This window comes from Denticeps clupeoides, chromosome 7, assembly GCF_900700375.1.
Source record: "Denticeps clupeoides chromosome 7, fDenClu1.1, whole genome shotgun sequence".
Lineage (NCBI taxonomy): Eukaryota > Metazoa > Chordata > Actinopteri > Clupeiformes > Denticipitidae > Denticeps > Denticeps clupeoides.
The window spans coordinates 7689506-7715544 of NC_041713.1; the positions used below are offsets into that span (position 1 = coordinate 7689506).

General features: G+C 44.6%; 1 protein-coding gene across 4 annotated transcripts in view; it reads right to left on the minus strand.

The window, feature by feature from the left end:
* LOC114793637 (myosin-10) overlaps positions 1 to 25423 on the minus strand; it is a 59415-nt gene extending 33992 nt beyond the window's left edge. For 2 of the 4 annotated variants that reach the window (XM_028985689.1, XM_028985688.1), the window contains exons 1-3: positions 25275 to 25423; positions 21106 to 21481; positions 16409 to 16565 (exon numbers count right to left, since the gene is read on the minus strand). In XM_028985689.1, the coding sequence (XP_028841522.1) occupies positions 16409 to 16565; positions 21106 to 21450 (502 nt within the window). In that variant the 5' untranslated portion in view covers positions 21451 to 21481; positions 25275 to 25423. Of the gene's footprint in view, positions 1 to 16408; positions 16566 to 21105; positions 21482 to 25274 lie in introns of those variants that run through there. The other 2 variants (XM_028985691.1, XM_028985690.1) reach the window with 1 other exon arrangement.
* Positions 25424 to 26039: the final 616 nt, after the last annotated feature.

Consider the following 26039-nt stretch of genomic DNA (forward strand, 5'->3'; position numbering starts at 1 on the left):
CCCCCCTTCCTTTGTGTCATGACAATAACTCTCTTGACGCCAAGGATAATGGTTCAAATCAGTGGAAAGGTGCATGAGGAAATCCAATGGCAGCCAAAACTGGTTTTGGAAGCTGAATGAGGGCTTCTAACCAGGACCAGGGCATCACTGTGGACCTTTATTTTCCTTGGAATGTTGTTCACAGAAGACTCTGGTTTCTCACCATGTGGACAGTAGCTCCTGTTTAGTTTGGAACTTCTCTCTTGGTATCTGCTCAGTTTCTGTATGAATGGTAGCCACTGGCATAATAAACCAACTTATCTGATCGTGGAACTAAATGAGGTTTCACTGAGAAGTAACCCTGCTGATCCGATCTCCAAACGCCCCTAATGCTATCCGAAGAGATGGCTTTCATCTGAACCAAAGGAATACACAAGAAATGTGTTGAAGGTCACTGCCCTGATGACATGATGAGCTGCCACTAGAAGGTTCTCACTATGTAGAGCTGCTGGTTTTGGCACTGACTTACTGATATCAAGAGTCAAGTAACGAGAAAAGATACTGATCCATCCAGTCACATATTGTCACTGGTTGTTTAGCTCTGAATTTATCCACCATTGGTACCCCAGACCCAGTTCGTGTGAAGGAAGCTGTTGACAGTGGGCTAAGGAGGGCTACGAAGTCAAAAATGCAGCTAAAAAAAGTCACTGGTAATTATTTAAGTAGAACATTTTCAATATTTTGCATACAGCAAGGATTTCAGTGTTATGCTTAAACTGTATAAAAAGTATTGTAAGACAACTCAACACCAGTCTTGTTACAAAGCCACACGCATGCCATGGGGCACAGAGGAAATGAAGGTGGTGTCACCTTAAAATATGGCCATCTGGCACGTTGGGGGGGCAAACGACTCGGATCTGAGGCTCCATCTCCCACCAAGCGAGAGCTGTCTGCTGAAACAGCAGTATGCCCAAGATAAATCTTCCTATAAACCTGTGCACTGACTCCAAAGCCAGGAGAGAGAAACGTACGATGACTTGCCTTTGAGCGAGGATCAAGGGGAGATAAAAACTCTTAGTTCTAGAATGGCATTTCCCCCCATGTACACAAATGTCTGTGGAACAACAACTATCCAAGAAGCCAGACTAGATCAAACGTTGGTTGTACTCAGCCATCAGTTGCCTCAAAATCAATAGCTTCACCAAAGCTGTCCAGTTCACTAGCTGACCTAGTTCTACAGTTGAAGCTGACCGCTGAAAGGTCAGGTCATGGTGTTTACTTTGACCTCAGACATGCTGTTTGACCTTAACCTCACTCCGTCTGTAGTTTTGTGTAGTTTTTGGCCTGGACTAGCTAGAGTGCTTCAGTCAAAATGCAATATGAAACAAAAAAGCTAATTAAAAACATCCTGATTATTATATACATATGAGTGCTTTAAAAACAACACATTAAGAGATGTGATTAAATAATAAATATTTAAATGTGTTAAAATGAACACAGCTGCATTTTTGTTCACTTGCTCTAATCTTTGCCGTGGATGCAAAATTCATCCTAGACAAGCACAGATGGTCAGTGAAGGAGTTTTAGGGCCGACTCAGATGACGCATCTCTCTTGTGTGCTTTTACATTATTCTCAAATGGAGAAATATGACTGCCAAGGCACGATCAGATGACATTATTTATATACTCTACTGTATATATAAACATTTTTTAGAAATGATTTCAACTAATAAAGCAAAACATCAGTTTTCAAACGAGGAAACGAGTTTTGCCTGTGGATATGCAAATAAGCTGTCAGATGAGCAGGGTAACTTATTTTAAAAGGATTATAGATTTTGTAAACTAATCTATTCACTAGATGAATTGGAAATCATTTAAATCAATTAAACATGTAAATTAAATTGACCAGTGTCTCAAACACATTTGGACGAGAGGACCCAGGACGGGAGGTTCAAACTGAATCATTCATATAAAAAAAATGAAAGGTAAGGGGAATGGGACCCCAAAAACAGAGCATAAACACATGTAAAGTTTAGACTGAAATGTTTGGAGGTCAGCACTGGGGGGTGCCGACCAAAGTTTGTTTAATGTGTCCTGAATATGTGCAGGTGGTGGTGATGCGTCGGTGCAGCTGTGTGTCATCACAAGGAGGCTGAGTGTGAATGACATTTACATTTACAGCATTTATCAGACGCCCTTATCCAGAGCGACTTACAATCAGTAGTTACAGGGACAGTCCCCCCTGGAGAAATTTAGTGTTGAGTGTCTTGCTCAGGGACACAATGGTGGGATTAAGTAAGTGGGATTTGAACCTGGGTCTTCTGGTTCATAGGCGAGTGTGTTACCCACTAGGCTACTACCACCCCGGAGCAAAGCACCGTCCCCACACACTGCTCCCCGGGTGCCTGTCATGGCAAATGCAGAGGACACATTTCTTGGGTCACCTTGTGCTGTGCTGCAATGTTTCACAATGACACACTTAACGCTGAGTGTTACTTTATGCACTCAGAGCAGGGTCCTTGAAGAACATGGTGTTCTCAATTTTTCTGATTGCCTTTAGATGGATTTTTCTGCGGTGTGCACACACCGTCTGGCCCACAAGCCAACATCCCATCTCCCGCAGAAATCCATTCCACATTTCTCAGGATCACAAACCTGCAAAAGTAATATGGTGATAATCAATGAGCTGCTGCTAAATCGAACTGACTCGCTTCCCCCAAAACGTTCCAGAAGCCAAAGCTCACGCTCGGAATTGGTCCACTGGTCCATTGTCATAAAAATGACCTCAGGCCTTGGTATGCCACAGGCACTTCAAACTTTTTTGGACGGCACCTTGGCTTTCTACAAACTACAGCGTAGCCAAAAATGGAGAGACGAGGGGAGAGCTATTTGTCCTTTACTACCACAGCCAATGTTGTGTCAGCTGCAGCAACAGTGCCGTAGGCTGCTCTCGCCAGGTCAGTCCGGGGTCTGGAACAGCGCGCCGCTCCCCGTGGGAGGTGGATGCCGTCTTTGTGACCGACCTCTTCGGGTCTGTGGGAGCTGGGATCGGGCCGTCCATCACTCACATTGACTGACGGCCAATGCTGACTGTTGTATAGAAAGTGCAGACTCCCATGCATACACACCCTCCCCTCAATATCAAGACCTTCCTCCACCTTCTGCTCCTCATCCTCCCTCTTCCACACCCTGTCTCTTTCTGACATAACAATATGGCTGCAGCAATTTCTGTATAAATAATCTATATTCTTGTCTCACATCAGTCTGGTTTAAGAATATTCTGCAGCATGAGGTTAAGCTTAATTCTGCAGAATAATTTTTAATGAATAAATAGGAGAAGAGGGGAGTAATGTGAAAAGAGGACGAAATGTTCATATTTGTTTTATTATAAAGTCAATCTTCTGTGTGGTAGCTAGCTTCTCCTCCCCAAAATACAAATAGCTGGCAAGCAGTCTTTTTGATGTTTCTGTTTATTCCTGTAAATCCAGTAGACACACCCCAAGCACTTTATCTTATATAGCACCATGAAAAGATGGCCCTATAAAACAATGATAACAGAAACATTAAATACATTAAATAAATCTCATTACAATTAAGCATTTGTAGGATTATTATGTTTTACTGCGCTCTGCAGCGACTACTATAGAGAAGATCTTGGGTTCCTTGTCATAACTCCCATTAAAACATTAAATCCAGAACCGTACGACCCCATGTTCCCCCTTTAGAGGGTGTCACATCCCTCATCCTTTCCTCATCTGTCAGCCTAGCACATGTGAGAGGAAACAGGGCACAGGATCCTATTCCCAGCATCACTGAGGCCTTCGTCAGCCACATTCAAACAGCGGAAACCTGATGAATCATCAAAGAGGACAGCTGGGGAGGGGTGAGGTACTGAGCTCTGTGCCATTCTGTCCGAGGCAATGTCCTTGTTTGGCACAGTTCATGTCACCGCTAATCCCTCCCTACACCCCACACTCGGTCAGAAGAGGCAGGTTTTAAACAGGGTCGTGCTGAAGGATTCGGCTTTTCTTTAGATCAGCGAATCAGGGTTCTGGTGGGTCATTGCAACTGTCCCTGCAAAAACAGCATTGCGAGCGCGGCAATGTGGGCCGTGACGGTCAGGGAGGCTCGCTGAGAGGGAAGAGGAGAGGAGCACACAACCCGCCTAGACAGCTCCCACAAAGGGCTCCCTGTGACGCTCTAAGCCCCTGGATCACAGCCAGACTCGGCCATTGGCTTCTAATGCCTGGAATTACCAGGAAGCAGTGGAGTGTAAACTGTCACTCCAGACCCGAGCGATCGGCCACTGATGCTGTTCGCACTGGGCACAGGACGTGTAAAGCCGTGTAAAAAGCCCATCGCTCTGGTAAAAGCCGGGGATTCCATCACATCAGAGGGGGGGGGGGGGCGTCCTTATCATAGCCTGGAGTGCCGCGCACCATCAAAAGTGCAGCTCTGCTTTTCCACATGATAAAAGCTGCAGTAATTACACCTGGCACGTCCCTCCGTTGCCTGTTATAATTAAACGGCCAACAGCCAATCCCCTGCACTCGTTCCCTAACCGTCCGCGTCCCTAATTATTCCATATGCCTGAGCCTGTCGCAATTAGGATTGAGCGCGTTCCAAACTGGAATCTCAAAGTAGTGAAAAATGTACGGTTGCCCCACTCAGCTGGACACGTCCGAAATGACAGCTCAGACCCATCTGCCCCGCCCGGCCGCTGGCACCCATCTGCTCTGTAGATATTCACAAGCCCAGTGTGATTACCTTGTGCAAATCCAGCACATCTCTTGCCGCCAGCACACACACGCATTTACACACACACACACACACACACACACACACACACACACACACACACACACACACACACCCTCTCTTCAAACTGTAGGCCAGAGCCAAATGATTACTCAAGCCATTAAACAGAAAGCAATGGCTTTTCCTGTCCACAAACACCTAATAAGAAAAAAAAATTAGTCCATTTTGTGGTGGTCCTTGCGAAAAATTTAACACGAATAGAGCAGCATTACTAACATAATGAATAAGTGACACATTTCCAGATTCAGTTTGGTTTTAGCATGAATCCAGTTCTGGTCTTCTGAACTTTTCCATCTCAGACCATTTACATTTATGTGTTTAGCAGGCAATTCAGACACATGCCAAATGCTGTAAAACCTTAGAAACAAAGAAGTGGATAGCAACAGTTCAGAATAAGGCTGGTGGGACATTTAATCTTCTCAAACATTTTAAGGCTATTTATATAAAACTAATAAACAAGTACTAAACCCCAAATTTAGAGGAAAATTTTTTTTACAAATTTTGCCACTGAAATCTACAGTAATTCAATTGGGATTAAGGTTGATCCTGTCCAAAGCTATCTGGTTTGGCTACTCAAATACTGATAATACTAAAAGTACATCCTAATATAACAATTTAAAAACATTCACATATGCAGTCTCCAACCTTTTTTGTATCCTAGAAAAGTGTAATAAAAGAGAATTTTAGATGACAAATTGGCCATCACATGTGAAGTGAAGTGATTGGCGTTGTGATACACTGCAGCACATGGTGCACACAGTGAAATGTGTCCTCTGCATTTAATCCGTCACCCTTAGTGAGCGGTGAGCAGCCATGAAAGGGTGGTGGTAGCCTAATGGGTAACACACTCGCCTATGAACCAGAAGCCCCAGGATCAAATCCCGCTTACTACCATTGTGTCCCTGAGCAAGACACTTAACCCTAAGTTGCTCCAGGGGGACTGTCCCCTGTAACTACTGATTGTAAGTCGCTCTGGATAAGGGCGTCTGATAAATGCCATAAATGTAAAAGGAAAGGCACTCGGGGAGAAGTGTGTGGAGACGTTGCGCAGTGACACCTCAATGGCACCTCAGCGGTTGGGGAATCCTTCCGATTATGATTCTGTTTCATTACCCGTTAGGCCACCACTGCCCAGTGCAGATTATCATGCGCACAATAAACACAGCTCACCATAACACACAATCAGTGACAGCCCTGACCATTGGAAGACTTTCACTAAGTTCTGACTGGGTTAAAATGTTAGGTTTAATGTGACAAGTGACAAAACGTCTCCACGTGACATTTTTGTTACATAAAATATGGACAAATAACACATTTGGGGAGCAATCACATTCTTTCATTTGTCTTAAGGATAACACCCTGTTTAACAAGTATGTCACTAGTATTGTAAGACAGAAGGAAACAAAAATAAATTACAAAAACATTATTCAAATTATGTCAGAGTTTTGTGTACATTTTTGGATGCTTTTTTTATTGAGCATATTAAACTAAAGAACTATTATGTGTATGTGACCCATCTGTTGCTCTCCCTGAGTTTCTGAAGATTAATAAAGTAAATCCCTTCTGTAATTCAAACAATACACACAAACATTGGCAGGAGACACACTGTGTTCTAGTACCACCAGGCCCTGTGTCGCCAATAATTCATTCCCACATACAGGATTAATGTGCTCATTCCAAACATTCCAAAACACTTCCCTGCCTACATCCCCCTCCCGCTCTCTCTCCGCCTCTCAATTCAATCTTAACATCCCCCTCCCCATTTCATCAGTCCCTCTCGTGAAAAAAGTGGAAGATGCTATCGCTGTAAGGTGCTATCTTATACGCATATATGGTAAAATCAATCTTTTTTAGTTCTCCTCCCCAAAAATTCACCTTCCGTAGTGTTCTTCCGTAACCGTAGAACACGCCTAAGGGTGATTCTGCAGGAGAATTCATGGCATCTCCTCAGCACAGCGATATTGCTGAATCGAAGGAGCATGAGACAAGGCGTTAACAATGCAAAGCCACAACTCCAGACCTGGAAGCTGAAGGCCCCACCCCCATCCAGAGCTGTTCACACTGATTTAAAAAAAGACGACTTCTAAAAATAAAGGCTACAGAAATCACAAAGGCCTAAATTCAGTTGACGTGCACTTTCCATGGCCGGGAAATGGGTATTTTATTCAGAATTCCACCTCCCCGACCATGGGTAACACATCCCCCTTGAAAAGCAGGACACCCTTTGTGAGGTTGGCACTGTGGCCCACTGGAGCGGGGGTCCCTGTTCTAATTCCGCTTGTTAAGCGCAAAAACTGCAGCCCCCTGTTTTGTGTACTGCCATCGCTGTGCGTCGGGCCAGATTCCAGGGGTACTTAGCGCAGGCGGAAACAAAAGGCCGAGTGTGAGCCCCCCCCACCACCAACCCGTGTGATGTCTGGACTCTTTCAGCACTCCAGGAGCCATTCCTGCATTCTCAGACAGGAAGGCACGGACAAGAGTTAAAAAAAAATGATAAAGGAGTGAAACGTGTTCCACCGTCGCTGGACGTGCCAGATCTGTGGAGCATCACTGCCGCCGTCACCTTCCCAACTTCCCCTGGCTGTCAGGGGGACACTGCCACTGTGTACACAGCGAAGATAGAAGCCATTCATCCCAGGTCGATTAAGATGCTGAAGGATTAGGGAGCTTTGGTGCCACAGGAAGAAATGCATTAACTTTCTATTAAGTTTCTAACAAGTGCCAGAGAAAAGCCAGAAAAAGAGAGAGAGAGAGAGAGAGAGAGAGAGAGAGAGAGTGGTCAGCAGACACCTTCATACGACCCCACCAGTCACAAATAAAATACCACCAAACCTTTAGGGAGCAGAAGCAGGAGGTCAGAAGTGGTTCTTCCAATGGGTGGCACTGAAATGGGTCGTCAGAAGGGATGTAACAACACTCCAAATCAAGGGTTTGGTGCAAGACCCTGACATTCACACCCAAATCTGCTAGTGGATCTGCTAGTGGATCAGGGTCCTTTAATTAAAGCATTCCGATGGGCAATCTATGGACGGGACATTCACTACGTCTTACATAGTGCCAATGAAAATATCCCAAAATAGAATAGATGTATAGACTTATAATGATGATTTCATGATGTACATATCGTTTAATGCATTATAGGTGCAGAAGTATAAACTATGCGTGGGGGCTTGGTAGCTAGCCTCAAAGGTGTCCTCAGGATTTACATGAATAAAAAGAAAAAAAGGAAAGAATTGTTTGGTAGTTACTTGTATCTTGAACAAGAAACCATCCTTTTTGTTAAGGTTTAACACAGAACAGAATTTAAAATGGGTGGAGCCAGATGATTGACAGCTCTCACACATGCTAATTCCTTATTGTGCATGATTTAAGACATTGTTCCTTATTGTGCATGATTTAAGACATTGTTAAGGCTATGTACTAGTAGGCAAGAGTAACCAAAAGGCCCGACCAGGCCCAAACCTGAGCTGACAAGTGGAGCTTTTTAAGAGCCGGCCTTTCTTTGCTCGCTTTGAGTGATAGACTAGTGAAGGGAAGTGATTGTCACATGTGATACACAGCAGCACAGCACATGGTGCACACAGTGAAATTTGTCCTCTGCATTTAACCCATCACCCTGAGTGAGCAGTGGGCAGCCATGACAGGCGCCCGGGGAGCAGTGTGTGGGGACGGTGCTTTGATCAGTGGCACCTCAGTGGCACCTTGGCGGATCGAGATTCGAACCGGCAACCTTCTGATTACAGGGCCTCTTCCTTAACCGCTAGGCCACCACTGCCCCTAAGAGGGAGGGAAAGGAGAGGTGGGGAAAACATAATCACCACCAATCACCATCACCATGGTTAAGATGTATCACCTGACGATGGTGGCAAGGAATTGCAAATCAAATTTACATTGCCAAAAAAAAAAAAATTTGCATTTAATCAAACAAATTTACATCATGCAAAACACTTTCACCAAATCCAATTTTACAAGCAGCATATCATATGGAAAGGATAGACAACATTTTGTGTTTGCTGATCATTGGGTCAGGTCGGGTCAAGCCTAGATTTACAGGTCTAATACTTAGTGCCACCAAAATAGTGTTCATACTGCTAATGATAAATTGTTATTCGCCTGTGTGTGTGCGTTTATACGGTAAGGGGAGCTGGCTGTTTGCATATCGTTACAGCCCTAGTAAGCCTCAGAGGACAGACGGTCCAGAGTGTCTACACAAGAACAAATTGTTATAAAAGATCAGATTACAGAGCACTTGGAAGGTGGAAAATAAAGTAGCAATGAATTCCTTTCTGAGTTCATACTGCTGCACAATGAAATGTGGAGAAGAGGCCAAAAGGGCTGAGTAATGTTCCTGATTCAAGTGGGCGTCAGTTCTGCGGTGTTTGCAGCAGATGATGGGGTCCAGCCAGCACGGGAACGCAAGCTGCACAGCAGATACACCAGGTAATAATAAGAGCAACTCTTTTCCATGTGAGAAACTATTTTAAACCATACTGCTCTATTGGAGACACGCACAAACATCTACAAGTTTCATATTAGCATCACATACACAAAGATATATCTGACAAATCGAAGCCGTCGAGAACCTAAAAACAGAGTTCACTACAAAACACCACAAAACAAGATTTCATCCTTGAACTGATCATGGAAGGTTGGAATTCAAAACCTGCAGGGTTCACCCCCTAAGAGAACAGGAGAGACCATGTCACTCTGAAGATCCATGTGCTGAGGGGGTTTATGTGACGAGTATGACTAAGAAAGCACACACTGAAGTTCAGGTTTATCAACCACAAAATCAAGATCCCTCCCACAAACAGCACACACGTCAGCAGGAAGATTACAGAAACTTAATGTCCTTTCTGGCCCAGAGAGCACAGCAAACCTCTGCCAGGCCCCCAACGACCACAAAATACGGCCCCCTGAGAGCCTGCAGTTACAAGGCCCATTCGACCCAAGCCTCCACCAGACAAGAGCAGCATTCCTGTTTATAACTCGAGTCAAGAGGACACCCAAACACTTTGCCACCTCATTTGCTCTCACCGCGACCTGGCAGCTTGTTAATGTTTACAGCATGGGGGGGGTACAAAAGCCCTCCGCCGAGATGGTCTCCGTCCAGATGACGAGCAAGGTTCTGGACGCCAAAATAAACTGGAGAGACAGACATTAAGTGTCCTGCTTGCGTTGCGTAGAAGGACCCAGACTACACTAGACTCAAGTGACCTGCAGGTCCCTCCAAACATCGAGCTGGGATGACGATCCCTGGTTAAAAATGATATAGTAGCTCACAGACTGTAGAAGGGTGGTAGTAGCCTAGTGGGTAAGACACTCGCCTGTGAACCAGAAGACCCGGGTTCAAATCCCACTTACTGCCATTGTGTCCCTGAGCAAGACACTTAACCTTAAGTTGCTCCAGGGAGACTGTCCCTGTAACTACTGATTGTAAGTCGCTCTGGATAAGGGCGTCTGATAAATGCTGTAAATGTAAATGTAAATGTAGAAGGGAGGGAAATGTGTGGTGCTCCAGGGTACATAAGGGACACATGGTTTTGTTTAGTAAAACACTGTTGTTGCTCAACTGACACTTTCTTGCTGTGGTTAAAATTAGCTCGTTGCCCCACCGAGCACAGCCGTTCATCCAATCGAGCCAGAGGGAGATACCACAGAAAGTGCTTGGCCACATAATTGACGGCATATGGGCACATTTGGCCCACAGTAGCCCTTGTAATGGAGAATTCTAGACTGGCTATTCCATGAACATATTTTATTTAAAAAATACAAATTCATCAATTAATCGCATATTTTGCAATTGTTTAATTGTCATAAATTATCAAAAGTTACGTTTGCTATAATACACATTTAAAACTACACCAGAGTGTGAGAAGGAGGATCAGATGGGAAGTGACAGGGGGATGATCTGGTCAGTCCCTGACAGTAAATGCAACTTTCCATCTATGGGCTGATGGGCCCAAACGCACTGTGAACCGCATGTCAATTGAAATGTTTTCTGATGTAAGCTTGTTGCTAACACGTTTCAGCACAGCAGCCACGTGTCTCCATTTGAAAATAATGTCAATATGCATGCGAAAGATACGCACATCTGTATTATAGGTCACACAGGAAGGAAGTGAAGCTGTATTCTAGTTGCTAAAATTTTTTTTTTAACATGTTTAAAAATGTTTCTTTTATTTTTTTAACATGTTTAACACAAAGTAATCACAACAATTAACGTGAAATTTTATCACATCTCTGCCAACATGCTACTCATATTACAGAAGAGGACACATGCTCACACTCAAAATGCTGGGCAGCGGCTACAGATTGGACCCACATTTGTCATTGTGCCGCCCGAAATTTATGTTGAAAAATGCTACCTGTGGAAGGCATAAACATTCAGCTTCACCCAAATTTTTACTGAATTTATTTACTGCAGACGTCTGGAGAACAACAGTCCAGGGGAAAAAAATCTGGAAAAATGCAGGAAACCTGACAAGGAAGGCATTCTTCTTCATGGCAGCGAGGCTGAGGCCAGGAAACTGGATCTGCCCTCCTCAAGCAATGCGTAGGCTAATGTGTACTGTAATCTGTACTGTAATCTGTCCTAAGAGGTTAAAGGTCCTACTCCACAAGGGACGACTGGCAGTCTGGCTGTCACTCAGGAGTAGCTGCAAACTAACTTCTGTTCTTTTATTATTTGGAGTTATTATTTTATTTCACTTTTCCTGAGTGATGTATGAGGTAGAAATACTTGTATGAGATACATATTGTGTTCATCTTACAATTCAAATGTTATAAAAGTTTGTTCATCATGGTAGTAAGAGAATTGTTAAAGTAAGATTCACTCTTGTGACTTGGTGGTTTAGACAGTTGATAGTCGTGTTTGTTCATCCAAGTAACTCACAACCTGTAAACCAGAAAATCTGACCAAAATCCAGCCTGAAGGTAACTTAGGTCTCACTGTGATGCTTACTCGTCTTGAAAAAGATGAATGGCCAGGGAACCATGCAGGGGCAAATAATAAAAAAGAAGATTGAATGGAGGTTCAGCACATAAATTCACTCATCAAACTTTCTATTTGTGAAATGGACTTTGTTAAAGCATGTCATTTCATGTCATTTAACAACACAGCAGTATTTTAAAAAATCACCATCTACTGATCTACTTTCCATTTCACATCACAACTGAAGTACCCTAGATAAAATGACCCTTGTAAATATGATTTTGTGGTTGGAATTATGATATTTCTGATAGCACAAGGCAGACTGAACCTCCATCTCTCTTCTCTATGGGACATCAGTACACAGACCAGACACTACAAGCAGATCCAAAGCAAACAATCAAACCTTCCCCACGGTCATCCCGAAAGGCTTCCTGAAGGAAGGAGGACACAGGGGCTCAGGATTATTAAATGATGGCTTTTCATCACTCTTGTCCGTCTCTCAGCACTCCTCCTTAGGAAAGACAGATGCATCGGTGCAGGAGAGATGGAGGAGTGTGAGAAAGTCTGAGGCAGGCAGGCAGATCTACGAGGGGGACTCCCTGGCAGAAATAAGATTTTAGGCTGCATGCCACAAGTGGGGTGTGTGAGCTCCGACAATGTGTGTGTGTGAGTCTTGTGGGGACGGCCATTTGTCTGAAAGTAACATCCTGTTAAGAAATGCAAGAGATTCCTTTGAAGGTCAGTGAAGGTCCTAGTAAGAAGACTCACACACACAGCCCACCACAAGTGACCCCTCACACCTGTCCTGTCGATCATCCTCATGGCCCTCCCTGTCAGGAGTTTCCTCTATCTAAACAGAGGGCCTCCTCTTCTCAGACGACAGTGTGTCCAGCATCCCCTCAACCCCCTCAAACACACACACACACACACACACACACACACACACACAGCACCCCTTTCCCCACCACACAAAGCTCCCTTTGTTCTGCACAATACCAGTCGGCCCTCTGCCTCTCCCTCTGGGAAGTGATGAAGGGTGGTGGGGAGGGTTGGTTTGTGTGGTAATGTGAAGGGTGCAGCCACTAGGGTGCGCTGTGAGATGCATGTGTCTTAAAACCGCACTCAACACCAATAAGGGAGAGTCTTCAAATGCATGTCCTGCATGTCCTGGCCAAGTTATAAACTGCCAATCACAAAGGTTCTCTTTAGGCCAGCCCCACCCTTGAGCTGTGGTATGTGCGCGTGAATTCTGGTAAACTTGGCCAGGGTCCAGCCTGAATCCCTCCAATCAACCCAGGGCCAGCCAAGGACCCAACAGCGAGTGGAAAGAGGAAAGGTGGGATCAAAAAAGCAAACGAAAAATAGAGAACACAGGAGAGTGAGGGACGGCTGCCAAAAGTCTGGCCCGGACGCGATTAGATATGAAGTCCTTGGCATCGAGGGTACTCAGGGAGTTCACCATGGCAACGGTCGCCAAGGTCTGGGATGGCGCAGTCCATCCGGGGACATTCCGGATCCATGTCCTCCTGTGTTCTCTGTACATGACCGGGAAAATGAGGACAACAAGTGGGACAGGACCTGCACAAAGCCTCATAGTGCAATTTCCCCCTCCATCGTCCACAACGACGAAATGAAAGACACCCAGAAGCTCTCAGAGGCTGCGAGGAATTTATTTTCCATTTGCCAAGCTGTGCTTTTCACTCGACAGGAGTGGGAGGATAGAGCGAGGGATGAAGGGAGAAGAAAAAGAAAGCGGTGTAAAAAAAAGAAGGCTGGTTGGCGGACACAGTTCCTGAGCTCTTTAGAGACAAAGCAATTATCACACAGCAAGATGCGCAACTCCTCCCAAAACACAGCCATGAATCACAGCCATGCAAACTAGGGGCACTATTTTCAAACTGGCGCAAAGCGCGGCGCAGGCGCCCTCAAGACTTATAAAAATAGATGAAACAAGATTGGTAGTTATCTGTATCTTAAAAATAAAACTTCACTTTTTACTAGTGTGTAATTATTGCTGTCACCCAAAATACAATCTTTAATTATATTTTTATAGACAAGCGTTTAAAATGGCCTGTTGATTGACAGCTCTCTTACATGGTATGTCCTTATCCAGCCTGATTTAATCCATCAACACATCACATGCAAAAACATCATTATACATTTCTTTCTTGTTTAATCTGTTTCTTAACACCTTTGACCTTAAACTAACCACCTTTGACCTTACACCAAACAACTGTAACGATTCACAGACCAAAACCAAAACCTTTTTACATTACAAGCCCATCAGTCTTAAAAAAACAGCATATCAGCACAAGAATTTGATGACTGATGTGAAGCCAAAATGAGGTCGAATGGCAGCTATGCTGATACAGGATGACAGGAATAGTCTGTGTGTAATGGCCATTCGGAAAAGATGTTACCTCAGTAAGCGTAACGCTTAGGTACAGGAGGGGACGTCACAGGCACGCAATGACTCAGGAGCCGTAAAAAAAGTCTAAAACCACCGTGACATCATTCCCCTGTACAAGGCTGATGAGCCAATCTGACCAAAACCAACCACAAATTCCCAACACTGGCAACAGACATGCCTGGAGGCATCATATTTTTTGGTCGCCTGTCTGTACATCTGTCCCGTTTTTTGGGAATTAAGGGAATTTAAGGGAATTTCTACAAACAAATTGCTATAAACCTTTATTGTCAAAGATGACCTGAATACTCACCAAATATGCCAAAACATTATGCCAACATAGGTTAATCTTGCTGTATTTAAAGTGATTTACAGATGGATGACAATTAAATGGTGATGGGGGTCATGCTGCTCAGTTAAGTGTGTGTGAGTAAGGTAAGAAACCAAAGAAAGCTGTGTAAGGTTTAAGTCCTCGAGATTTTCGGGATGCTACAGAGTGGGAAGAACATTCCAGCATATGGGAATGATCTTATCTGTTCACACTCTCTATGATTTAGAATTGTCTAGTTGCTAAAATACTCTGCTAGTTTCGAGCAAATTTTGATTTGTTTTCCAATTAGGGCATTTTGCAGCACATAAGATTATTAGTCTTTAAAGATGACAATATATTTATGGAAACAATAAAAGTATTGTCAAAGGTCAAGTTATTAAAACGATATCAGCACCAAGTACACCAAGATAATTTCTCCAAAATTGGTATAAGCACTTGATTGGCGTTAGAGATGAACTGATTACATTGTGGTGGCCACACAATAAATAATTGAGTTTTGGGGGTAAGTGGCCAAAGGCCAAGCGCCCAGTGACCTCACATTCTTGGAAACATGGTACATCAGGAGGTTAAAGGTTGTCTACAATGAAACGGAATGGATAGCATATTCACTGTGCAAAATGTATAACCTTCCATATTGCTCTCTTTTTACTGAAGGCAGTGTTTCTCACTGAAAAAAGATAAAGTAGATAAAGAAGAATCATGCGTCATTATGGCGATACTTCAATTTTCTTTAAAAATACACTGTCCTGCAGGGCTATGGCACTGGCTGTGCTGACTCTGGCACCTCTGCAGCCTGCCTTAGCCTGCCTGGTGACTGTGACAGTGGCATCTGCCCTGGTGATAGGATTTGGGGTGCTCACCACCACGCCTGGACTGTGGGGCCACAGCTCACCAGCAGGTCTATATATATAACAGTGAGGACATGGAAAGTCTGAGAGCGAAAGTTCCTGGAGATCTGAGTAAAGACACACAAGGTGGAGATGCCCTCAGAAACTGTGAATAAATCTTTATCTAAAAACTGTCTGGCATTACAGACCTATAGAATAAACGCAACAAGAAGACAACTTCCTGGAGTGGAATCTTGGAACTGCCTCCCCTCTGTGGAAACATCTGGACCTGTGTGTGTGTGTGTGTGTTCTATGCAATGTTCGAGAGAAGGAGCCCCTGCCAGGGAATAAAGCCACAGTTCTGGATGTACATTCAGCGCTAAAGCCAGCTTTAATGACACAATCAGTCCCTCTCTGATCTCGCTTTATTGCGAGAAGCAGGAAACCATACGCAGCGACAAACCATTCTGCAGATTTGTGCGTGTTATAGAGCACAAGCGGTGCGGCGCCATGGCAATACAGCGAGCAAAATGGAGGAGTTTTCTGCCATGGCAACAGCAGAGCTGCAGAGTGTGAGGGAGATTCAGGAAATGATGCTCAATATACAATCGATATACAACAATATGTAACTACACCAGGATTGTGTATATCTAAAAAGAGCTGTAGCTGACTAATGCAATCCCAAATGTTCTCCAAAGTTTTTCTGCAAATTGGAAGAACAATCTCCATGGGCAGGTCTGCTCCACACTGTCGTGCCTGACAGGTGACAAAATCCTAATTCTGTCCTACCAAGATCCTGTAATGTTGCAGTTGCAACAAGCCAGCTTGTCCCTCAATGAAACCAGACACAGAATTGTAAAAATAGGCCACTCTGAGTTGAAAATCTCACTGCACCCAGACTTCATCAAGGCAACCAGCCCACATGACCTTTCACCTACTACGGCAATGGGGAAGGATTCTAATGATGTTATTCAGATGCATCTGTTGTCATGGCCGACCACCTGCTCCAAGGCAACCCACGCCCGGCCAATCACCTCCCAGTCATGGCTGCCCCAGAAACTGGGTTCTGAAGATGGCATTCTGCAGACGCCACGGGGCAGCAGTGGACGTACCTTGCAGCATGCAGCGGTAGGCGGTTTCTGAGATGGCGTAGATGTGCGGTGGCATCTCGTGCCGCTTCTTGCCGCGGTACATCTCAATGATGTTCTCTGAGTAGATGGGCAGGTTTTTGTAGGGGTTGATCACCACGCAGAAGAGCCCCGAGTACGTCTGCAGGCGAGAGAGGAACAGTTACACCCAAGCACAGGAGGTCATGCACATACACACACAAACACCGGCACACACAGGGAGGCTTGACTTGAGTGTGCGAGGATGAAGGTGCCGTGCACTTGTTGTGCTTGTTGTGTTGCATGGGTCCACATCTGCTGAACAGCAGGAAGATTCCAGCCAGTCACAACCAGGAAAAAACAAAGGACATACAGAACAACCGAGCAAATATTTGTTCTTTCATATTTGTTGCTAAAACCATGAATATAAGAGACGACATTAATATGTACCATATCTTTGAATTCTTCAGTACAATAATGATCATTATTATTGTCAAAAATGCACAATAATTCTACGTAGACAATATTAAATTATAGCCAATATTAAATGATAATGCGAAACAATGAAAAAACCCTTTAAGAAGGGTTCAACAATCAAAACCGGGTGAGATTTGGTTGCTCAGATCATCACGTTGAGGAAGGTGAGCTGCTGGTGAAATTCAACAAATAACAGACACAGAACAGCTGCCATAGGAATAGAAAGAAAATACTTTGAATGTTTTTTTCAGAGATTTATATTTCCAGTTATACTATTTCATTATGATTCATTGTTTTTCTTATGAATATGCCAGGGTGCCAGAAATATGTTGAACAGGAAAAGTGAAGGAGGGAGAGAACGGGAAAGGAAAGGCCAATGGAAACCAACGCTCAGCACATTTCACATCTTCTCCCGGTCGAACACACCTGGGCTCAATTTCAGTCGCAGAGCAAGGCCAGGTTTAAAAAGCGCAAGTAAAAGCCTGACAGCCAGCAGTGGCCTTCATGGTGAGATGAAGACGCAAACATCCATGGGTTCAATAAATCACTCTATCATGCAAATACACCTTTATTATATTTTGCACCCACCTTTTCTGTTTTGTGCCATTGAAAAGTTGGTTTTCTCTGCCATCAAAACAGAAGAAATTGCCACGACCGGCCCAAAACCAGACCCGTGGTCCTGTCTCCTCCCTTCCTCTTCTCCATGTTCATGGGCCAGAGGCCATTACCCACACAATCTCTATTACGATCAAATTCTGCAGGATTGAATGTGTCATAAGGGCCAGAGGGGCCGACTGAGGGCAGGAGGAGGAAGGACGCATTGGACATCAGGGTAACAGTGAACAAAAGAACAAAAAAAAAAACAGGGGTGTGGCAATTTCCAGAAGCGAGAACAAACAGAGGTTAAGTCTCTTGGTCCACATCGATGCAGCAGCTGTGTCCTGCGGCTGCTCTTTGCTTTTAACAGGTCCTAATCACCTCCATTAGTGCGAGGTAGGAGCCATTAGGAACTGTTAATCAGGCTCATTAGACAAGGCCATCACAATATGACATGCTACCTGTATGTTTTGTATCATTTTATAAATCGCAGTAAGAAGTGGTAAGATGGGAGGCGCTTGGTGTGACGCTGTCTTGTCGCGACAACCAACGCGGCACAGGAAACGGCAGGAAACGCGCTGCTGTGCAGAATGAAAGAGTGCGAGTAAATGAGGGAAGGGCGGAAAGAGAAGGGGGAGGAGCATCTGAGAGGAAGAAGGACAGACAGAGTGAAAGTCAGAAAATGACTGCGAGCAAGCATTCCATTAATTAGCACTGGGACTCTGATTGTGCTGACGGGCAGGCCCTGCACCCATGGGTGCAAAGTGTCGGGGCTGTGAGACCGAGGGAGGGCACATCACTGTAACTCAAACTCAGGCTTCCATTCTGTAAGACATTAAAAATGCATGGTCCTGATCTGACAGCGAGGTCTATAAATAGAGGAGAGCGTGCAGCGTGGGGTGTCCACGGCATGCTGCCTCGCCACTACCTGTCCTGCTGGTGCATTTATCGATATCACTTACACAGAATGCTGATGATTCAAAATATCATCATATTTCGTTTGATTAATCCCAGATCATGGGCAGAAAAAAAAATTTAATGTCAATGGATATTTTTTTTGTAAATTGGTGGAATTAAAACATAAACTTGAATACAGTTTTATTTACATTTGCACAGTTTATGTCTAATGGGTTGTTTGAATATGAAATGACCTGATGCCAGTCTCCAGGTGTCAGAGGTCAGAGGACACACGGTGGTGAGTCAGGTGTGATTTCACACAGCTCCACAGGAGAAGACAGAAAGTGATAGAGAGTGAAACGCGAGCCAAGAGATTCTCAACGGTGAACACCAGAACCCACAAACACCCACCACACACACACACACACACACACATCACTGCAGTACACACACACACACAACCCAGTAACACAGGGCTCTTCTCCTATAACACAACAGCATGTGAGGGATACACGCCGACCAGTTACAAATCAATAACCAGAACTCTACATCAAGTCTACCAACAGTTACTGCCCAATAACCAATAAAAGAAACAAAGAAATAAAGTCATTTTGTCCACTGGTTAAACCACAGGCTTTACTGGGTTCGTTTGGACTTTAAAAGAATGTTTTAATGAATCCACCTTGGGTTATCATGTTACTCAATGTCTCATGAACAAGATTTAGATATTGTACTGTCAGTCACTATCAACAACAGGCATTTGGAAGAAACTATTCTTATTCATGTTGTTATATATAACACGACTAAACTTTTTGCAGTTGAATAAATGTGACAATAAAGCATCTATTCATTGTGATGTACTGTGCTCCGGGTCATCTTATAATTTAACTACGACTCTAAATTGGCATTAGAATCAGGAGAGGGACGCCTTCCTGCCGACCACACTGCCGCTATGGCGCTATGACAACGCCGCGAGTGTTCCAAGAAAAACGTAAAAGCCATTTCACACTCTGCAACATGGCGAAGCGCTTGTTCCACGTCATGCAATCTCTAAAACGGCCAAATAGGATTTAATAAATCTTTGATTTGTTCCCAGAGACCAGCTGTGGACGAAGTGGACACAGCTGCTCGTGGGTAAAATGGGGGAGACGCAGGCAGACGGACAGAAACTTTTGTTAATTTAAGGATCGCCAAGATGTGTCCTGACAGCTGGGGCTTATCTGAGCGCACAAAGGGACAGTTGTGGAGGACAGTCGGGCCTGACTTCTGACTCAGGGCCGCCGGCCCCACACTGCTGTCTGCAGCCTAGGGACGGGCGTGGAGCCAGAAGACCCCAGGCGGGTCACCTTGGCTGGGAAAGGGGACAGGGGCACTGGCCACACTCATGATCCTCTTCTCTAAAACCGCATCTTTTCTGTGCATGATTATTCTCCCATCCATTCAGAATAAAAACTTTAATATAAAAAAAGAAAGCAATTTCTTAATATGATATATCAGCACGGTATTTTATTGTATAATGGAGACCAACAATTTTAAACTAAAAAGTCTCAAGTGCATTAAAACTTTCTTTTCATCCAGAATGGTATTTGTTTCTTATATGCAGCATCCACTGCCATCTGTTGACCTCTATTCTGTCCTTGTAATCAAATAAACATAAAAAACCATCCTAAAAAGGCAGTTTAGTTTTAATCCTCAAACCGAAGAGTAGAGTAGATGTGAAATGCTACCACCAGTCACTGCTGCCAGGTGTGGGAGAAGGACGGACGGTCTGGTCCACGCCGTTCCTGTGACGGCCCCAGTCCCACACCTCCTCCAAAGTGTCAGGGTGAGCAGTCGCGTCGTAATTAATCGCAATTTTTACAAGCCTTTCATCCCTTCTGTAGACAATGAAACAAATGAATGTTCTCTACTGCGCGGTTACATTTTCACTCTAGACCTTTTTCAAGCAGGAATATTATTTTCCAGAAGACCATCCACGAGAAATCAATCTCAGCTGCCGCACGAATCCCTCCGAGGCCCTTTCACTGGTCTCAGGTGATCGGCAGCCCACATTCTATTCCTGGAATGCGTGTCACAAAATGGGTCAAGATCACCGAGATTCGCGCCGGGCGTATGTAGGACGCCGCTCAACTGCTCCATTTGCCCAGCTGCGTGGTGGATTTAACACGCTCCCGCCAAAGCAGCAACTGAATCGCCGGCCTGATGGTGCCATGAGCTCATGCTCTAAACCGGGGAACCTCGCTTCACATCGCCGAGGTCTGTGAAGTCGCCAGGTTTCGCCTCTGTTTGCTGCTGTTCTAGTGACTGTGATACAGTGACAATGACGTTCATTAGCATTCGTGTGCTGTATGTTTCCCACTGTTGTTCATGTAATACATGTATGCACTCATTAATGTACATATTGTTCTATACCAATATGTTAAAAGTGAGTTAAATGTCCATTGTTTTTTTTTTTTTTTTTTGTGGAGGGATGCCTAATAGGGCCTAATACAACAGGACAACCTAAAAATAAAGTAAACCTACAACTCAGTCGAGGTGACAGAAAGATGTCCAGCGGTTCATACTTTCTCTCGAGAAGAGGTCGGTGTTCATTGAAAAACTCAACTCAATGAATTTTTAGATATTTCATTTATTTTCCATTACCATATATATAAATATCTCGTTTGTTAGTGAAGGTAATGTAATGCACTGTAAACAGGAGGTCAGTAGAAATAAAATGGGTAAGGACTCACGTAGATGAGGCCAGAGTAGTATCGGTCCTTCAGGTTGTGCAGCACTGATGCCTCGTTCAGGCAGGTCAGCTCGGCCATGTCCTCCACCTTGCTGAACTTGGGCGGGTTCATCTTCTGAATGTCGTCCTTGTTTACCACGGCCTTCTTGCCGTTCTCGGCCAGCTCCACCAGCACCTCCTCGCCGCGCTCCTCGCGCACACTGGCTGCTTCGAACCCATGCCTCTCCGAGGGAACCCACACCAGCTTTTTGGCCGTCCAGTCGGCCTGAGTAGCCGGGTTGTACACCACCGCCCGGTCCACAAACAGGTACCGCTCCGGGTCCTCCTGCCCACCTCGCTGCGCCATGTTGGGGTACCAGATGTGAGCTCAGAGCCACCTGGGTAACAAAAAAAAAAAGCAACTGACCAGTGAAAAGTAGAACAGGACATTCAATTTTAATCAATTACAGGCCGTTATTCCCACACACGACCACAGGCAGAATGTTTTTTACAGACTAAAACACCCCCGAGCAAAAATTACCCCAGGATTTAACTCAATATTCCAATCCTGCATTACATCTTATTTTTATTCACTTAAGACTCTACACTCTGGATGAATTTTTTAAATGTTTTTTATTCATGGTTGCACAAGATGATGATTCTCGTATCCATAGTAAAAGGTGCTCATTCCGCATTAAAAGCTGCAACTTTATGCTGTAATTATGCTCTAATTGCTTTTCTTTATTGGTGTAAGGGAGTATGAACTATGCTTCCGAGTGTCATGTCCCATCATTAATATGACATTTCTAGTTCGAGTTCAATTAACTGAACTACAGCCCCTATTATAACAGGCTGTTGTAATATCAAATATCCATGTACAATACAGGCCAAAGTTTGGACACACCTTCTCATTCAGTGTGTTTTCTTTATTTTCATGACCATTTCCATTGGTAGATTCTCACTGAAGGCATCAAAACTATGAATGAACACATGTGGAGTTATTTACTTAACAAAAAGTGGAGACCTGGCCTCCACAGTCCCCGGACCTGAACCCAGTCAAGATGGTTTGGGGTGAGCTGGACCGCAGAATGAAGGCAAAGGGGCCAACAAGTGCTAAACACCTCTGGGAACTCCTTCAAGACTGTTGGAAAACCATTTCAGGTGACGACCTCTTGAAGCTCATCGAGAGAATGCCAAGTGTGTGCAAAGCAGTAATCAGGGCGGCTATTTTGAAGAAACTAGAATATAAAACATGTTTTCACTTATTTCACCGTTTTTTGTTAAGTACATAACTCCACATGTGTTCATTCATAGTTCTGATGCCTTCAGTGAGAATCTACCAATGTAAACGGTCATGAAAATAAAGAGAACAAACTTTTGGCCTGTACTGTACACTACGGTTCAATGTTAAAGGTAATTTAGAAATTTTGCCATTAAAATAACGTCAGACTGATCAAACATTTTATGCTAAATTGATCCACAAGTTGTTCAGTGTCTTGGGAGCCAATGGAATGTTGTGGTCACTAAAGCAAGTTTGTCACTTTAAAAGGTTAATTATTAAAATCGATCCACAAGGTCTGCCAAGTTATAAATGCTGCAATTGTAAATTTTCAAACCTGGGAAGGACAGAGGATAGTCGTTAGTCTTCCTTGTCCCAACTCGCTACTGACTCAGCATATCTGCGTCCTGAGATCCCTTTCAACCAGAACCGTGAAAACACTGAGTAGGCAGCTTTTCTCACCCAAGAACCGGGTAGATATGATCTGAGGGCGTGTTTTCTCTCCCATTTCCACTCTTCTTCATTGTGACCCAGGTCCCAGCTGAATTGTCACCGATTTAGCATTGAATTGACAAAGGAAGAGTCAAATAACCCCAGTCAAGAGAGATATAGGGTAGCACACTACACCCACACACCTCCATCCAAACTCTACACCTACACACCTCCATCCAATCTCTACACCTACACACCTCCTTCCAAACTCTACACCTCATTCCAAAGTCTACACCCACACACCTCCATCCAAACACCTCCTTACATTCTCTACACCTACACACCTCCATCCAAACTCTACACCTACACACCTCCTTCCAAACTCTACACCTACACACCTCCTTCCAAACTCTACACCTACACACCTTCCAAACTCTACATATACACACCTCCATCCAAACTCTACACCTACACACCTTCCAAACTCTACACCTACACACCTCCTTCCAAACTCTACACCTACACACCTCCATCCAAACTCTACACCTACACACCTCCTTCCAAACTCTACACCTCATTCCAAAGTCTACACCCACACACCTCCATCCAATCACCTCCTTACATTCTCTACACCTACACACCTCCATCCAAACTCTACACCTACACACCTCCTTCCAAACTCTACACCTACACACCTCCTTCCAAATTGTACAACTACACACCTCCTTCCAAACTCTACACCTACACACCTTCCAAACTCTACATATACACACCTCCATCCAAACTCTACACCTCATTCCAAAGTCTACACCCACACACCTCCATCCAAACTCTACACCTACACACCTCCTTACATTCTCTACACCTACACACCTTCCAAACTCTACATATACACACCTCCATCCAAACTCTACACCTACACACCTTCCAAACTCTACACCTACACACCTCCATCCAAACTCTACACCTCATTCCAAAGTCTACACCCACACACCTCCATCCAAAGTCTACACCCACACCCCTCCATCCAAACTCTACAACCACACACCTCCATCCAAACTCTACACTTACACACCTCCTTTCAAACTCCTACAGAGGCCATTGCCTCCTATGGATAATTTCACCCTTGATTTGTTCCCAAAGTAGTGACAACTAGGGCTGCACGATTTGGGGGAAAAAAAAATATTGCGATTATTGACGTACGATGCAGCGCGTTATGCGGCGTCTAACCATATGTCTCTGAATCAAAAGTCATGTGACCAAACACGTCACATCCGACTGAAGTGAGACTTCAGTCAGCTCGCAAACTTTGAGAGAATGGATCGGATATGTTGCTGATTTAATCCATGTACTAATCATTTAAATCGCAGCTTTTTGCGTTCATGTAATCGCAGACTGACATTGCGATTACGATTGTGATTAGATTAATCGTGCATCACTAGTGACAACCATGAAAATATCAAATTAGTACTTATCCTCTAGCTAAGAAGAATCTACACATATAATGTATAGAATTTATCATTACAGGAGCAAATGAAAGGGTTGTGATTCCGAATGTTGTGGGTTCAAATAATATTCAAATTAGTCATGTGTCAATAATGTACCATCTGTTAATAACAATGTTATGCATGGAGTTAAAAGGTGAAAATGTACACGAAGGTAACAGTCATTAATGAAGAACGTTCTGTGCGTTACAGACAACAGATGAACATTGGGCCTGAACGAACATGGATCTGACAAATCGTCACTCATTAAACTCATAAATCAGGTCAGTCTGTCACCAGCTAGAATTCCCTCAGATCAGGCCAATCTTGACTTTTCACCAATTCCAAATTACAATGAATACTGAACACGGAACAAACCCCAACTCTAGTTAATATAGACACACTAGACTTGACAAATGAAGCCTAGTGACCCATGGACCACAGTTATGTGACACCTCCTCGGAATGTGATCTAACCCTAATAATCATCAGTTAGGAGGCTGCTGCTGCGTAGCTTCACATTTCTGAACATCTGCTGTAAACGTGGACAAAATAAATCAACTAAAAGTTTATAGTGGAGCCCAGGCTCCCAGTCTTGGTCCTGGGGGACCCCCTCTGCCAGAGAATTTGCATTTTAGTGGTCAGTAATAGTTTAGTACTGAATTGGGGGGGCACTGCAGTCGCATTGTCGCACCGTTATGCACCGGAACGTCACGTGGTCCGCAAAAGGCGTCGGGCACAAAAAAAACAACCGCAAACAGGTTCCGCCGGAGATCCTCCACCCGGACCAGAGCTCCTTCAAGAAGTTCTGAGGAATCCTCCCTGTCCGGGGCGGCACGTTTAAAGATTTCTGTGCATTTGATTCATTCCTAGTTGGTAGTTGCGGGGGGGCCTGCTAGCGTCCCTCCATCGGAGTGACCTCCATCTCCAACGCAGGGAAACTGCCGCGTCGGGCTGAAATAGGGATGATATCAGCAGATAGAACCGATGCTCCTACCTGGTGCTGTCCGCGAAGAACCGAGGGCGGCCGCTCGAAAGAAGGAACCCGCACGCCCACCGCAGTACGACTCGACCCCGCGCCACGCGTCCGGCCAGAAACTGCAGCATCTGCCGCTCGCCGCCGGCCTCAGATCGGCCCCGGCACGGCCCCGCCCCTGCAGCCGACTGGGCCGCGCGAAGCCCCGCCCACCGAGGCTGCCAGCGCACAGATCCACACGCACTAGACGCGTCCCGGCGTCGCTCAACTCCGGTCGCTCGACGCACGGCGTTCGTTCGAGACGATGCATAGCGGGCGTCGAGCGTCTCGGAATTGCAACGAAATGCTGGGCGTTTGTCGCAATCGTTTGGAATTTAGAAACGCTTTGGAAAACCCCCCAGCGCGCTGTTCTAGATTAGAGTGCGTCTAGCTGCGGTTACGCAGCGAGAAGCCTCCTGGTTTCCCATTGGCCGCTCGCTCCGTTATTACACCTGTTATTATAGGATGCGCGAGTCATGTAATGACGTTTTCATCCTTTGGTCCTTTACTTTCCTGTTCTTTCTCTAAAATAAATCCCGTTAGGATGCTCGTAAGCAACTATTTATGAACGACAGCTATATATATATGATAAATTCACTGTCTTTGAATTTATAAAGTAATCACATGGCCATGGCTGTCCCCTTGGCCATCAAACGTCAGAATCAAAATGATCCGTTTTCATAAAATTGGGCAAGACACTGAAATTGCTCGACTTCTTTTTATTCCTGATGCACTGAATCACATTAA